The sequence below is a fragment of the Centrocercus urophasianus genome, unplaced genomic scaffold (assembly GCF_019232065.1).
Source record: "Centrocercus urophasianus isolate 14NV4802_14NV808 unplaced genomic scaffold, USGS_Curo_1.0 seq_17, whole genome shotgun sequence".
NCBI lineage: Eukaryota > Metazoa > Chordata > Aves > Galliformes > Phasianidae > Centrocercus > Centrocercus urophasianus.
Window position 1 is genome coordinate 31,591,060 of NW_024884722.1, and position 16,257 is coordinate 31,607,316.

At 41.8% G+C, this 16,257-nt stretch overlaps 1 protein-coding gene across 1 annotated transcript in view; it reads left to right on the forward strand.

Annotated features, from left to right (window-relative positions):
- The first annotated feature begins 1,532 nt into the window (after positions 1 to 1,532).
- RASGEF1A (RasGEF domain family member 1A) overlaps positions 1,533 to 16,257 on the forward strand; it is a 43,936-nt gene continuing 29,211 nt past the window's right edge. The window contains exon 1 of the mRNA XM_042818796.1: positions 1,533 to 1,774. Coding sequence (XP_042674730.1) covers positions 1,757 to 1,774 — 18 coding nt within the window. The 5' untranslated portion in view covers positions 1,533 to 1,756. The remainder of the gene's footprint in view (positions 1,775 to 16,257) is intronic.

A 16,257-nucleotide genomic window follows, 5' to 3' on the forward strand; every position in this document is an offset into this window, starting at 1 on the left:
CTTACAATCTTCATCTCTTTTAAAACTATGCATGTCAAATCTTATTCTGATTCTATAATGCATTTTCAGTGGCAAATAACAGTCTGTTCTGAATTGTAACCCATTGCATCCCTCTTTTTAAGGGGAAGAAGGCAAGACGCATGACAAAAATCACAGAGTGAAATAGCTGGAAGTCCACCCACTGGGAAAGGCTGGATGGCAGAACCACTGTGCAATGCTGCTGTAAAGAAATGCAAAGTAAGTATAATTTTACTTACAATTCTTACAGAAAAACTTCTTTCTTATTTGAAAGCACTGATGCAGACTAATTTCTAGTTAGAGATTTATATTGCTCCCAAGTCACACTGGCCATTCTTGTACTTGAATAAAAATCAGTGTCAGTGTTAAACGACAGCAAGCAGGTGCAGAAAGAAAGTGGGACTGATCCAAAGCCTGGCTGTGGGTTGGGAAATGCAGGCTCATGACAGTGAGCAGCAGCAGTGGCTCACTGTACAGTGCCGCGTTGCTGGTATTTGCTCCCAGCACCTTTCTAATCCACCCCAAAGTTTAGATGAAGAGACTCATTAGGGACTCATTAGATCACCCCTAAACACACAACTATTGCTGGGAGAAGTCCAACATTTCCTTTCCTGTGCTGTTGCTTGTCTTGGATACCATCCGTTTGCACAAAGTATGTCATTCTCTGTTAATGATGACACCTTTGTGTCTTCTTCCTCATTTCCTATGGCCATCTTCTAGTTTTCCTGTTCTCCTCATTTCTACGTAGTTATTTCTGTATCATTATACAAAATCTGAAGCAAATGGTAAATAGTAATTTTGTTCAAAATGACATGCCAACTTCATCAAGTACAAATTAACATCACCTACACAGAAAATTCCTTTTGCTATTTTCTGATTTACCTCTGTTTGCAATAATTAATACAGGAGACATGTGGATATAGATAATTCATTCTTGACTATGTCTAGATTCTATGATTCTATGACTTATCTTTATTATTTTATTTGCTAAGGATAAGCATGATACCATGTGGGAAGCCCATTCAGGTTTGTAATCAGAACATTTAGCATTGTTTCTTTATGATTTAACTGATCTTCTGAAAGTGCATGGCATACTGTGGATATTGCTGTGAAAAACTGAAGTATAAAGAAAGGTCACTTTAGAAGTGATTAAAAAAAAAAGAAAAGAAAAAGAAAATCCAACACATTTAATTCCAGATTATTGCCTCCTAGCTGTCAGTTTTCCATGGAAAATATTGTAATTGCCAGGTGCTTTTGTATCTCTATCCCAAAAGAAAATCCAGCTGAAACATCAAGAGAAATGCTGCTCTTAAGTCATACCAAACCAAACCAAGAGAGATTTTAGCAGCGATGATACAAAGCAGCAAGCCAAAGAGAAATTCCTTCCCCAAACTCACTTCCTCTCTTTCACATCATCTGTACACTGCCCTGTCTGGCATGTGAGTTCCTATAAGTCTATATATAGGGTAGGCAGCAGAACAGCCCTGGTTTCACTGCAGTTTAATAACGCCCGAGGCAGGATGGAAGTTCCCAGAGCCACCTGACACCTACGTAGTGGAAGACTGGGGCAGTCAGAATTTCCTCTTGGGTGCTGCCACCCCTATCACTTTCTGTTTGTGGGGGTATAACTGTAATGGAAACCACAGCACTTGCCACAGGCCCCAGCAGACGCTGTTGCCTGAACACAGTGAAGCAGCAGAAAGCAGAAACAGCCCCAGGTTACCAGCAGTGAGAAGACATGCTGTTAGAAACCCCGGTAAGTCCTGCGCAGCGAGAACTTCTGGGTGCGAGGCACTGCTGCTGTAGGCAGGGACTTCTGTGGCATGCAGGCAGCAATTTGATAATGTGCTACAGAGGAGGTGCATTTTAAATTGTGATGCAGGTGAATGCACTGTGTATTGCATCATACTTAGATCATATGTGATCATAGAATGGTTTAGATTGGAAGGGATCTTAAACAAGCTGACAACATCTACAAGGATTGCACTGGAACAGGCTGTGAGAGCCCCATCCATCCCTGGAGGTGTTCAAGACCAGGTTGGATGGGGCCCTGGGCAGCCTGGTCTAGTATTAAGTGGGGAGGTTGGTAGCCCTGCCTGTGGTGGGGGCTTTGGATGTTGATGATCCTTGAGGTCCCTTTCAAATGAAGCCGTTCTGTGACTCTGATTCTATGGTGGTAGCTTTATGCAGTGTGGTTGTGGAGAAATATAAGCAATGTTTGATATTTCACATTGTTACCGTGGTGCATATTTTGTAACTCTCAGTGTGGAGTACCAGAAAAGACAGAAACAGTGATCTGAGCAAATACTCAGCAGGTGCAAAGTGTCAGCAGCGTGCAGGCAGGGCTAAAGTGATGCAGTATGCACCAAAGTTACGTATTTTGCCTCCCACGTTTCATTCTGAGTCCCTGTTTTTGCCCAGTATAATTAATTAAATGAAAAACCATACCAATGCTGACATTTCCTCAGTGAAAGAGCATTTGAATTGCAACAGAGTCATCCTTCTGTTGGGTTATACAACCCAGCGAAGAATGTTCTCTTTACAATCAAAAAGTAGCACGTTTTGCATCAATAAAAGCAAAACCAAGTAGGTACTCAGAGCTCTTATTTTTGGACCCATGACATTTAACTTCTCCACAAAGCAGGGGTGTTTTCAGTGCAACTGCTGCTGGATCATAAGTGCTATCCTAGTGCTTTACTAGGAGAAGGGCATTTCTGCTGCATCCAGCATGGTCCCACACTGTTGATCAGTTTGGAGAATTTAAGCTCTAAGTGGATTGGTAGGGACCTGCTGCACATAAGCCCTGCAATCCCTTGAGAAACGACTTTCAAATTAACTAATAAGATATTGTACTGCTTACAGCTTATTAGAGAGAAACAGTTAGCTGCTGGGCCTGGGAATTAAGAGCTGGATTTAGCTGTCGTGTCCATAATTCTTAGTGCGTTGGTTATGTAAAGGAGTAGGTGAGAGGAGGGTTCAGTTTCATATCAAGGAGAGTAAAAAGGCTCTACAGCAAACATAATTGCAGGATTAGTAAAAAGCATAAGGCAGCTTTGCTCTGCTATTTACACGTCAAGGCGATTTATGGAAATCCTCACACAGAAAACTTCAATAATTGAAAATGAGATTCAGAAACAGCTTACTCTTCAGTTAAAGGACAAGTTATGTTGGGTTTTTTTTTGTTTTTTTTTTTAATGTTAAAATATAACATGTAGAGAAGAATAATAAATTTTCATGACATACTTTAAACGTAATCTCACCGAGGAAAAGAGTAAGATACTAGAGGTTCTTGACCAACAGTAAAACCTACTATGATAGTAATATTTCTGCCAAGCTCTGCATATCCAAACTACAGTCCACATGTTCACAGAATTTCTAAGCATGAGATCATTTTGACACTAACTGCCATTCATCCCATGGCGGAAAGTTAAGTGCAGAGAGACAAAGCAAACAAACACCTTGAGAATAACATGGTACAGGTATCATCTAGTATGTGGACAACACTACTTTAGACAATACATGAGAGGTGTCAAAACACAAAGGGTCTGGATGAATCCAGCAAATGGAGAAACTAGGCTGATTAGAACTGGGAGCACAAACTGTCAGATTTGATAATGCTATGTAAAACCCTTAGCATGGAGGGTGAGGGTATCATCTCCTCAGAGAGGCTGTGGATGCCCCGTCCATCCCTGGAGGTGTTCAAGGCCAGGTTGGATGGGGCCCTGGGCAGCCTGGTCTGGTATTAAGTGGGGAGGTTGGTGGTTCTGCCTGCAGCTTGGGGTTGGAGCTTGATGATCCTTGAGGTCCCTTTCAAACGAAGCCATTGTGTGGTTCTATAAAAATGATCTTTAGCAAAGCCATAATCTCAACGAGAATGGCACAAGGTTTTGACAAGTGTACACCAACAAAAAGACACTGCTAAAGACCACCAAGGTAGCAAAAAGAAGAAACCAGAGTGCTAAAGTTATGGAAGACTGGAGGAACAAGTAATCCAATTGTATTTTAAAGCAAAAAAAATAACAGTAATATTTCAGAATAAAATACAAACGACCAAAGTGAAAGTGCTTTACCTGGAATACATACAAAGTGAATGAGTGCTGCTTTCTAATTGGTGAAATCAATTTCAGAACCTTTCTACTGAAACAGAAAAAGCAGCCATCTCTTTTAAGACAGATGACGTGTTAGATGGGCTGAAAAATTAATATATAAATATTTCATGGTAAATTAAGGGTTATTTTAATAACTGGTCAATGTTTGAAGTATGAGTAAGGACCTTTCATTTCAACCTTTAGCTGCAGTGTTAACACAGGTAGATTGCCCTTTGTCACACAGCCATCCTTGCACAAGCCTTTGCACCACTTTTCTCTCCCCTCCTAAGGAGGCAGAGATCAACCTCACTGTCACATCCCATTAGGAGCGAGCTGATAAAATGTGCTGGGATTCCAAGGTGACACAGCTGCTTTCATTACATTTGTCACAATATTGATTAGATTAGGTCTGAAGCCCATCTTTGGCCTGCTACTGACCCATCACATCTCCAGGGAAATTCTGCAGAGCGGGACACAGAATTGGAAATGACAACAGCAACAGAGGTGTTTGAGATAGCTCATGGGACTGACTTGGGTGTGATGACAAGTGTTGATTTTTACAAACTGTGCATCCTAATCCATTAATCCCAAATCAGACTCACTAAATATCACATCACCAACTACTAAGCTTTTGGGAGCTTAACAGCATCAAAATAACGCATCAAATATTTTTACTCTGTTCTCTAGAGTAAATACGAACAATGCAAAGTCCTCAGCTCATTTTGCCCAGCAAAATTTCAAAAAGCAAATAAGAAGTTGGCAGAATCAATCTCTGTGGAACTTTATATCAACTGCCTTCTGCAGTATGTTCCATTCTAGGTATTAGGCTGCTCACAGCCTAGGTGATGACGTTTCATCTCAGAGAATGGTGCAGCTGAGCCGTGCAGCCCTCAGTTAACCACAGCAGCACACAGCTCAAAGCCCCTGTACCTGTCCTTATGTTTCAACAGGCTTTACTCGCTGCCATTAAACAATGCCAGCGTAATACCTGTCCTTTCACTGATGCATCCTTTGTATGTGACAGATTTGACTGTTCAGCAGGCACAAAGGACTGCTCTGAATTGCTAAATATGCTCTGTATTTTACACAGCATGGACACTGGGGAGTTCTTCCTTTTTTAAGCATAAAAACTTTTTTTTCCCTCTTTCATACAGAGGTTACCCCTATAAATACCATCAGCACATGCAGCTGAACTACAAGGAACCTTAGCAATAAGGTCAACAAATGTCATTCTTTTTCCCCACGCCTTTACCTCCCACACATAACACCCACAACTCTGACAGCACCACAACGATGCTTTGATTTTTCCTTTCTTTGCCTCCTCCTCCTCCTCATCTTCACACTGCTGTACAAAATACCACTGCAAAACAATCAGCGCCCTGTAAGTAAAAAAATAAGCATTCCCATTCGCTGGAGGAAAATATTAGAATATTGGTCAGGCTTGGGAACAGTGACTGAGGCCAGTCAACATGCAGCCACCAGCAAAGCACCACCATCCAGCTTCCATGCAGACTTCTATTAAGGTTCATAATAGCCCTCACATGTGCAAACCATAGTTTTCAGATTTGAGAACGTGAAGAAAACAACTTCTGAGAATTGCCTGATGACAAGGAGCCAGTTTTCTATGCTTCAGCAGATGAAAATTCTGCAGGGAGGTTTCTGCTAGAATTAAGAGTTTCCTTGGAGGAATGTCTCTCAAAGAAATACACTAACAATGTTTGACCTCTTTGGGGTCAAACAACATTCCCCGATTATACCAAACATGTTCCACTTACGTCTTTACTCACCCTATTAACATAGTACAGCAGCTGAGCTCCTACAAGTTAGAAGTTAGGCAAAAGAAAAAAGCAACCATTGACCAAAGATATAATCTGACACAGAGGCAACAAGGATAACTGCTGACAAGTTTTAAAGGACTTTAATACTTTCAAGCCAAAAAATATTGCACTACTTGTTGTGTCCTGCTTCCTCTTTCCTACTTCATTCTCTTTCCTGCATCTGCAGCTTTTCCCATCTCATCCATCTCTCCCCCTGTCCCCACCAGCACATACAGGCTCTCTCTCTGTCTCACTAACCTGGATTTGTTGCCTTGTTCTCAATTCCATTCTTTTCCCAGCAGCTGTTGGCCTCCTCATTGCAACTGCTGGGTCTGATTGCATGGAGCAGGGTTTGTTCTCATTCCCTGCCCACCTGTGTGCTGATCTGTGTGCACAGGCCAGCCACGAGCCATAGTGGGATCCTTCACAGACCAGCACTTCTACCAGCTGTGGTGATCTATCACCCAGGACTGAGAAACACCAGCAAAGAGATCCAGCTGGCTGTGTGCTGCAACCATTTGCAGTTTACAAACTTCAGAGGGAAGCCAGAAAAAAAAATAAAATTAAGAGGATGGAAATGCAAAAACAATGCCATGCTTCTGACTTGGAACCAGCCTGTTGGTGCTGGGGTGCTTGGCTCTCCCCAGTGCCCATTTCTGTCAGTTCAAGGTGTAAATTCACACCCTGCCCATGCCCCTCCTTCACCTGCACAGTTTGCAGTCAAGTTTGAGGAGTGCAGCAGAGCACATATAAAGTAGTGCAGAGGAACCCACTGCTTTGAAAGTGCTGACATTTTGGAGGATGGAAGGGGCTTGAAATTTCCAGAACTCCAGCCTTATAAACACTAAAAAAATTCCCTGAAATAGAAAAGAAAAAAAAAAAAGTGCACATCTCTTTATTTAAAAATTCATATATTTAAGTCCCTTAAGGAAGGAAATAGATTAGGAAACTGACAGTGAAAAATACCAGATTTCAAATTCTAAAAATGAGTTAAAATCCTTTTTTAAGAAGGAGATGCAGGCCTTAAAATTAAATAAAAGCAATTCACAAGACACAAACCCAATATAATTTAGCCACTGGAGGGTGAGAAGTTAGGAAAACATAGTCTAGGAAGAGTCTGGCCAAAACTTTATTTGCTTTCAGAGATTGTAAATGTTCATCATCACAAACAGGCACCCCACCACAGCAAGCAACAGAATTACCACCACTCATTTTTTTGCAAGTAGTGGATTGCCTTACAACAAAAAGCAACTTTAAACTGGTAACCAAAGTCTTTGGTAACAGATGCAATCATAGAGTCATAGAATGTCCTGGGTTGAAAAGGACCACAATGATCATCTGGTTTCAGCCTCCTGCTATGTGCAAGGTCACCAACCAGCAGACCAGGCTGCCCAGAGCCACATCCAGCCTGGCCTTGAATGCCTGCAGGGATGGGGCATCCACAACCTCCTTGGACTACCTGTTCCAGTGCCTCACCACCCTCTGGGTGAAAAACTTCCTCCTAATATCTAACCTAAGCCTCCCCGTCTCAGTTTAAAACCATTCCCCCTTGTCCTATTACTTTCCCTCCTCATAAAATAATTTTCCCTCCAGTTTATATGCTCCTTACAAATAATGGAAGGCCAGTACCCAATGGTTTTGTTTGATATGTTTATTTATTGCACCTCTCTAGCAGTTCAGCAGCCTGCTAGGCTCTGTCCAATGAAGGCCACTCCCCAGAGCATTGCTGCTTGGTGAGGAAACGCCAAGTAGGTGGGCCAAGCCCCACAGCCCAAGAGGTTTCTGAGGTGTCATGTTTGTTGAGCAGTAACTGAAGCTCTAAATCCTCCTTTCCTCATCTATTGGCAAGTCTCCCTTAGAATCACAGAACGGCTTGGGTTGGAAGGGACCTCAAAGATCATCAAGCTCCAGCCCCCTGCTATTGGAGGCAGGGCTGCCAACCTCCCCATTTAATACTAGACCAGTATTCCCTTTAAGCCCTTTCAGAAAGGAGCTGTTAGCAGTGTAAGAAGCTTCCATGGTGTGGTTCTGAGTCACATATTGGAAGGTGCCAGGAAGATGCAATGTCTGTCTGCCATGGTTAATTTCTGAAGAGGTCTGCCTTCTGCAGGCTTTCCTTTCCTTCCATACACTCAAAGACTGCCCAACTTCTTCATGTACTTTTTTCCCATCTCAGCTGTGATTAAAGTGGGAAGATGCTGCTTTTGTAAAGAGATCTATTTATATAAAGAGATTATTATTTATTTGTTTAGGCTACACAAATTAAATTTTATGTTCTTATTCAAAGCAGAGACTCTTTACTCCTGGGTATCATCAGTCTACAGAAAATGCCATGGTGCCTGATATAATTCCTGAGCTGCTAATCACACTACTTTTTTTGCAAGAGGCAAAGTTGCTTACAGCCTGTTCTTTAAACTTCAGCTATTCATTTACTACTCATCCTTACTCCTCCTGAAGACCTTCAGAGATGAAGTGTGTGAGGAGACTCCAGTTCCCCCTCTTATTTAAGTATGCAAATACTGTTCTCAGTTTTTTTGGTGGTGTGTTTGTTTGTTTGTTTTGTGGCAAAAGCAAGATCAAAAGATATGGCAGAAAGTAATAAAAAATGACATGTCACAGAATCACAGAATGTCTTGGGTTGGAAGGGACCTAAAGGATCATGAAGCTCCAATCCCGCACCACATGCAGGGCCACCAACCTCCCCATTTAATACCAGACCAGGCTGCCCAGGGCCCCATCCAACCTGGCCTTGCCAGGAATGGACAGGGCATCCACAGCCTCTCTGGGCAGCTGTTCCAGCACCTCACCACTCTTGCAGTAAAGAACTTCCCTCTGACATCCAACCTAAATCTTCCCTCCCTCAACTTCAAACCATTTCCCCTTGTCCTGCTGTTATCTACCCTTTCAAAGAGTTGATTCCCCTCCTGTTTGTAGGCTCCTTTTAGGTCCTGAAAGGCTGCAATGAGGTCACCCCACAGCTTTCTTTTCCCCAGGCTGAACTCACTGAAAATCCAAACTAGATTCCGGATATAAATTGGAAAGTTTCAGTACAGCCAGCTAATACATACATGTGAGTCAGCACAATCTCTACAGACATGATCAGCATATAGATAAGCAGTGCTACCCAAGATGCATTATGGCTGGTTGAGGTTATTGTAAAGAAATCCAGTTTGTTTTCAACCCAGGCCATTCTGTTATTCTACAACTGGGCCATCGTCAGGTACCTCGCAATGCACCTGTGCATTGCTGCACTGGAAAGATTGCCACTCCTTGTCTGACAACACATGGCTTAAGACATATAATTCCTGACGTGGTTGAGTGGTAAGATCACAATAATACTTATGGGAGAGAATTAGTGCAAAAAGAATCAGCTAATAAACACTGCTGCCCCCCCCAAGCCAAGCAGCCATAATGACTCATTGAAATATTAAACGCTAGGCTAATGAAGTTTTCACTAAACCAGAGCTAAGTTTCAGAATGCTTTAGTTGGTAAAGTAGATCAGACAACAACAGTTGTTATGTTAGAGCTTGGTATTTGGATTTTCAGGGTTCATTCTAACCCCTGTAAAATCAAAATGAAACTCCTTGGGTGTGAACTGAATCAAGAGGCTTACGTCAAAAGGCTGAGCGGAAACCACTGAGCCTGAGACCCAAAACCAGTGCTTGGACCTGTGCTGTGCACTCGCCTGGCAAGCCTGACACAGATGTTAATTTTCCTGGTCTGTAATTCCTAGTCCAACTAAATTATCCTAAATGTTCACACTGCAATCAGCGGGGCAGGGAAAGGAGAAAATCTGAAGGAGCATCTCCTAATGAGCCAATAAAGACCAGAAAGTGAAGGATCTACTTGTGCAAGAGCAGAGAAATAACCATGAACATTCAGTTTTCAAGAGATGAAGGAGAGAAAGGAAAATGGGGTGGAAATTTATGGCAAATGCAAACTGTGTGGTCCAGGCAGCTTCAGAGAGTGCTGAAACGTTTCCAAAGATGGGCAGATTGCTCTCCCATTAACACAAGGGCCTTACGATGGACCCACTGAGTTCCATGTGAGTGGGAGCTATTCAGTGCTCTGCTTTGATTGAAAGCAGGAGGCTGTGACTTGGAGGCTCCCAGTTGCTGTTCTTTTAGTAAAGGCACAGGGAAGGGGAGGGAGGGGAATGGAGCAGTGGGAGGAGGAGATGGGCAGCAGAATACACGGGTGGCTGGGACACTTGCCATAAAGCATACAGGAATGCTCCTCAAAGCAATCAGGAATGCAAGTGGATTATTTAGCCAGCTCAATTTTGAGGACTGCAATGCCAGATCGCTGTTTCTGTTATACATTACAATGATATGACAGAAAGGAAAAGAAAGGCAAGAAATACACTTGAAATAAATTCCCACCTGTGACAGAGGCTCATGGTATTTACTCACTTGTGAGCTGCAGCAGACCAACAAGTCCCCTAAGCTTTGACACTTACTTTGAAAGGACAGAACCTTGAATTGTGCATTCAAATAACTTGGGCATAATTGTCTGTAGTGAAATAAAAAAGCCTTAAATTGTATGAAATATCATTATAATTACCATTCCAGCTGTATATTTCCTTTGTAACACAACATGTAAAATACCAAATTTTAAAGACCCGATTGATGCCTTTACAAGATATAAAATTATTAGTGGTTGAATTAATATTCAAAGCTTTCAAAAGCTATGCAGTTACAGCAAATGCTTTGAACTCATTCCCTTGTAGCCAAATGTTCTGAAGCAAGAAGTCTTGCTATTGCAGTGTTCGGACAAACCCTTAATGGGAACTTCTGGGGAAGGGTTATTTTCTTCCCTGAAGACAAATGGTAGATTAGTTTATCCTACAGCAACATTTCAGACCACTTCTCAGACCAGAGTTCACTGTACCAACTGAGGATGCAATTTGATTTGCATTCACAAAATTTCCAAATAAAGGCAAACAGATAAGTACTGCAGCTCTGTGGCCAAGAGGATGCTTGCGTGCTCAGGATCAAGCCCAAAGTTTGATAAAACCTAGGATGGCACATAATTTACACAAATGAAAACAGTAGCACAAAAAAAAAAAAAAAAAAAAAAAAAAAAGAAGAATTACAGCTATCATCTTCAAAAGTGTACTTGAGAGCAGTTGAGGATAATTAAACATCTCTCCCTTTCTAACCACTTCAGTGCTTCAAAAATCAACTGCAAAAGATCTCTTTTGACGCAAAGTAAGAAATCAAAGTGCTACATAGCAATAGATAAACCTACCGAATTAATAACTAAGAGATAGGATATATTTATAAAACAAGGAATTAAATTTCCAGTTATAGCTGCAAGTCCTACCTGCGTCTATGGATGTCTTAATCCAGTTTTAACTATTTTGCTAGTTTTTATCTGGTTGGTGACACACTGGAACAGGTTGCCCAAGGAGGTTGTGGATGCCCCATCCCTGGAGGCATTCAAGGCCAGGCTGGATGTGGCTCTGGGCAGCCTGGGCTGGTGTTTGGCGACCCTGCACATAGCAGGGGGGTTGAAACCAGATGAGTACTGTGGTTGTTTTCAACTCAGATCATTCTATGATTCTATGATTTTCATACACTGCAGGTCTTAGTAAGCACATGCTAGTGAGAGGCTGTTCACAGAGCAGTGGATCTGTGGAAGTGCTGCTGACTCCTGGATGACAGACTTGCAGCACCAGGAGGGGTAGTCAGGTAACACTGGCAATCTGCCTTTCCCTGGGGCTTTATGGTCCTTGTGAGGCCTTTCCTACCTGGCATATTCCATGATTCAGATTAGTTCTGTTGCTTAAAATGAGTTTTCTACCAAGATACATTGCAAACACGATAACCTAGGTCACCTCTCCAATTATATCATTATGATTCATTTTTGAAGGAAGAATGGGGAATGTCCCTATATCACTAGCAAAAACCATTTCCTCATTCTTTAAAATGTGCATACATACACCACAAGAACAATGCTGATTGCTGACTTGATGTTCTTTGATGTGTGAACACATAAAGCAATTGGAGACGTTCCAATTATCTCCAGTTCAAAGTTAGGCCAAAATTAGAAGCAGTTATGAATAATGTATCAGGTTTTAGTAGAAACAGTAATGCTGAGTAAAATAAAGATGAAAGTTTAGCTTACCTGTGAGAATGCAAAATAGGTAAGTAACACTGCTTCCTTAAACAGATATGTTTGGAGTCCCACATCCTCAGTAGTTCAATTAACAAAACATATGTCAAAACAGAGCTCGGTGACAGATTGTAGATCGCTTTCAAGCATGTACCTGATGTTTTCAAGGTAGTATTAGAAGCTTAACTTTCCTATGAAACTTCCTCTAACTCTTCCATACAGACAACTTCTTGTAAAAAGCGTGTCAGAGCCATTATCATTTGCCATGGCGGGCTACAAGTTGGTTCCAAGTCAAAGCGCATCCCAGGAGGCTCCTTATCCAGCACCACCACGCACTGAGCCAGATCCTCAAAGGAAGCTAAACAGTCTCTCTCCATTAATTTAAACAGGCTGACCAATATCCTGAAAAATCTAGCTTTTCAATTAAGGCATAAACTATTTTTGGGTAGAAAGGCTTCTACTTGCGTGAGCTATTCTTGCTTGGATGCCTGTATTAGATTACCAGGTAAATGTCCCAGTAAGCATTCCAGCACTGTCTTTTATTACTGCAATTCTACTTTCCTTTGTGGATTTTGTGAAAAAGATTGGATCACAGAAGCTGATCACAATATTGTAGAGTGCAAGAATGGGAGGACACACATGCTGTGTCCTCAAAGGAACTTGGTTTTCCACTGTCTACCCCAATGTCTCATGTTCTCTATAATTGTGAGCAACTTGACAAAGCCTTTCTGGTAAGGCAATGGCTGGCACTTGGGCACTGTTAGCACTGAGAAGTAACACCCTTGGCAAGGGCAAGTGGCAACAAGCAAGAGACGATCATAGAATCACGGAATCATAGAATGGCCTGGTTTGAAAATGAACACAATGATCATCAAGTTTCAACTCCCCCTGCTATGTGAAGGGTCACCAATCACCAGACCAGGCTGCCCAGAGTCACAAAGATCTTTTCCTTGTTTATATACAAAGTTATGTGTGCCATTCTTTTCTTCTTAACCTTTGCTAAAATCCTATGTTGCTTTCCTCCACTGAGTTCAATTTATGCTTGTTGGTGTTTTGCAAACCATAAAAATGAAGTGACTGTATAAAACAACCTCATATTCCCTAGATTTCAGCAGAAGTAAATATGTTTTAACAACAATAAAAATTGTATCAGTCAATAGACTCACTGGGAACTACAAAACAGTAAAGGACACATTTCAATAAACAAATTCATAGTACATCTGGTACAGAAGCTAGTTAATGTACTAGTTATTATGAAATATCATCTACTGAAGCATGACATGCTAGGGCAATTCTAGGCTTTCATTTACTTTAGAAAAAAGCTACAAATATAAACCATTAACATACAGTGCTTTTCACCTTTTGCCTCAAAATTACCACTCAATCTAGAATCAAATGGTTCTACTTGAGGAAACCATTCTTTGCTTCAATGTTAGATGTTAGAGGCAGGAAGTGTCTGACTTTGTGTACCAAGAGCATATGGCAATCCCCCTATATCACCAATTGTTACGCCAGTGGAGCACAGCAGATCGAATGAGAAACATGGAAGTCAGGACAATATCATTTATCTCCTTTTCTAGTAGATAACTCTCCAAGCTATGTCTATAAAGCGCTTATATCTATAAAACATACTGAATTCACAGAATCACAGACAGAATCACAGAATCACCCGGGTTGGAAGGGACCTCAAGGATCATGTAGTTCCAACCCCCCTGCCTAGCAGGGCCACCAAACACACACATTCAGATCAGGTTGCCCAGGACCCCGTCCAACCTGGCCTTAAACACATCCAAGGACGGGGCATCCACAACCTCCCTGGGCAGCCCGTTCCAGGGCCTAACCACTCTCCTTGTATAGAACTTCCCCCTAACATCCAACCTAAATCTTCCCTCCTTCAACTTGGATCCATTTCCCCTAGTCCTGCTGTTGTCAGCCCTTTTGAAGAGTTTACTCCCCTCCTGGGTGTAGGTTCCCTTCAGGTATTGATAGGCTGCAATGAGGTCACCCCGCAGCCTTCTCTTCTCCAGGCTGAACAAGCCCAACTCCCTCAGCCTGTCCTCATAGGGGAGGTGCTCCAGCCCCCTGATCATCTTAGTCGCCCTCCTCTGGACCCTTTCCAAAATCTCAATGTCTTTCTTGTACTGAGGGCTCCACACCTGGACACAGTACTCCAGATGGGGCCTCACAAGAGCCGAGTAGAGAGGGACGATCACCTCCCTGTCCCTGCTGACCACCCCTCTCCTGATGGAGCCCAGGATCCCATTTGCCTTTCGAGCTGCCAGAGCGCACCAGCAAAGGGAAAGGGAAAATCCATTTCATTCTTCCTATGCAAAGTAATTTAAAACTAATTTTTGGCTATGCTTTTTAAAAATTATGCAACGTCTACTATATATTAGTGAGAGCTTAAGATAACATTTCATATTGCATGTAGAGGGATACCAGGTTGTTTATGGAAGGAAAATTAAATAACTAGAATGAGCGCATTCTCCTGAACTAGTGGAGGTCACTTTTCCAGATTTGGCATCCTCAGTCAAGTGACAACATTTTTAAAAGCAAAAAAACCCCACTATAAATTTAAAAATTCAATTTAAAACATCCCCAAAGCCGAGCTAAGACACAGCTAGGACTACAACAGACTCTACTCAATGTGTGTACAGCTCTTGCAGACCAAACAGCTGAGGAGGAACATCAGAGAGCATGAGAAAGAATGCGCTTCCTCTCAGAAAACAACATCAGATTTAAGTTTCCTACACGTTCATGCCTGGGGAATCCCCTTTGAAGTTGCTTGCTGAGGTGACAGCTCTTTGTCACCATTGGAGTAAGGTAAACAGCAACAGTAAGGGTGAGACTCGGCAAATCAGAACTCTGGGCTCTTGAATGTACTCTCTGTTTTACACTTTGATCATCCTTATTCTGATGGGGCTGGAGAATAGAAATCATAGCTTTCAAATAAAATTAAAATAGGTTCCCTAATGATCTTCAGTATTGACAGAACAAACTTGAAAAAGGAAAAGGAATGAGGGAGAATTTCGATACCTACAACCCTACCCACATCAAAATAAACAAGTGTTCCATCTCAGCCAAAGAGAAAACAAAATAAAAATATGATCTTCTCTTTACTACGGGGGTGGTGAGGTGCTGGAACAGCTGCCCAGAGAGGCTGTGGATGCCTTGTTCCTGGAGGTGTTCAAGGCCAGGTTGAACAGGGCCCTGGGCAGCCTGGTTTAGCATTAGATATGGAGGTTGTCAGCCCTGCCTGCAGCAGCAGGGTTGGAGCTTGCTTGATGATCCTTGAGGTCCCTTCCAACCTAAGCCATTCTATGATATCATTCTATGATCACAAAATACACATATATAAATATATATATATATTACTTTCAATGCATGTGTAGTAGGGGGCTATTCATTTGCAGATCAGTCCTCAGCTTCTTCTGGCACAAAAACTGACCACACAGGGTCATCATATATAGCATTTCATGTTATAAATTTATTTTTGGATAGTCTGGGTTGTGTCCTACAATACGTAAGACAAGATAAATACACGGGTGTTTGGTACAATATCCCTTATCCTGTATTACTTGGCATCAAATCAACATACATTTGTTTATTCGGTTTGCTTGAGATAAAACGGGGCAAGTCCTTTCCACATGCCTCCAACCATACTGAAACTCAGTGTTGCTCATAATCTAAAGGTCACGTGCATTTCTAAGCAGTCCTGGAGAGTCAGACAAGCATTTGCCAGCTCTCCTTGGTCATCAAAATGGTTTCATAAAAAATAAGTTCATTTTTGAATGCTTAAAATGGTGATGACAAGTTTCTGCAATTAATTCATATTTAGCTTCATTTTCTCAATATTTTTATATTTTATTCAAAATATTACTACGGCTCACGCTTTGAGGTTCCTCATTAGGTTCTGCTCCAAAGTCATCAGAACAAAACCAACAGCTGTTAACTGTAAACAGCTGTTAGCCTGTAAACAGAATAGATTTTTAGCTTGCTCTAAAATCTCCTTCATAATTGCTGACCTTCTTGTCAGTATCAGGAAGAAGGAATCCCAGCAGTAGATGTGCATGGGAACTGAGTTACTCGTGGTAATTCAGGTAAGACAGATACATCATGTGTTCAATGGAATGTTGCTTGCAGCTGTACCTTTATACAAACAAGTGAATTACTGCAAATTATCTCATCACTCCAGAATTTCTCACCATCAAATCTA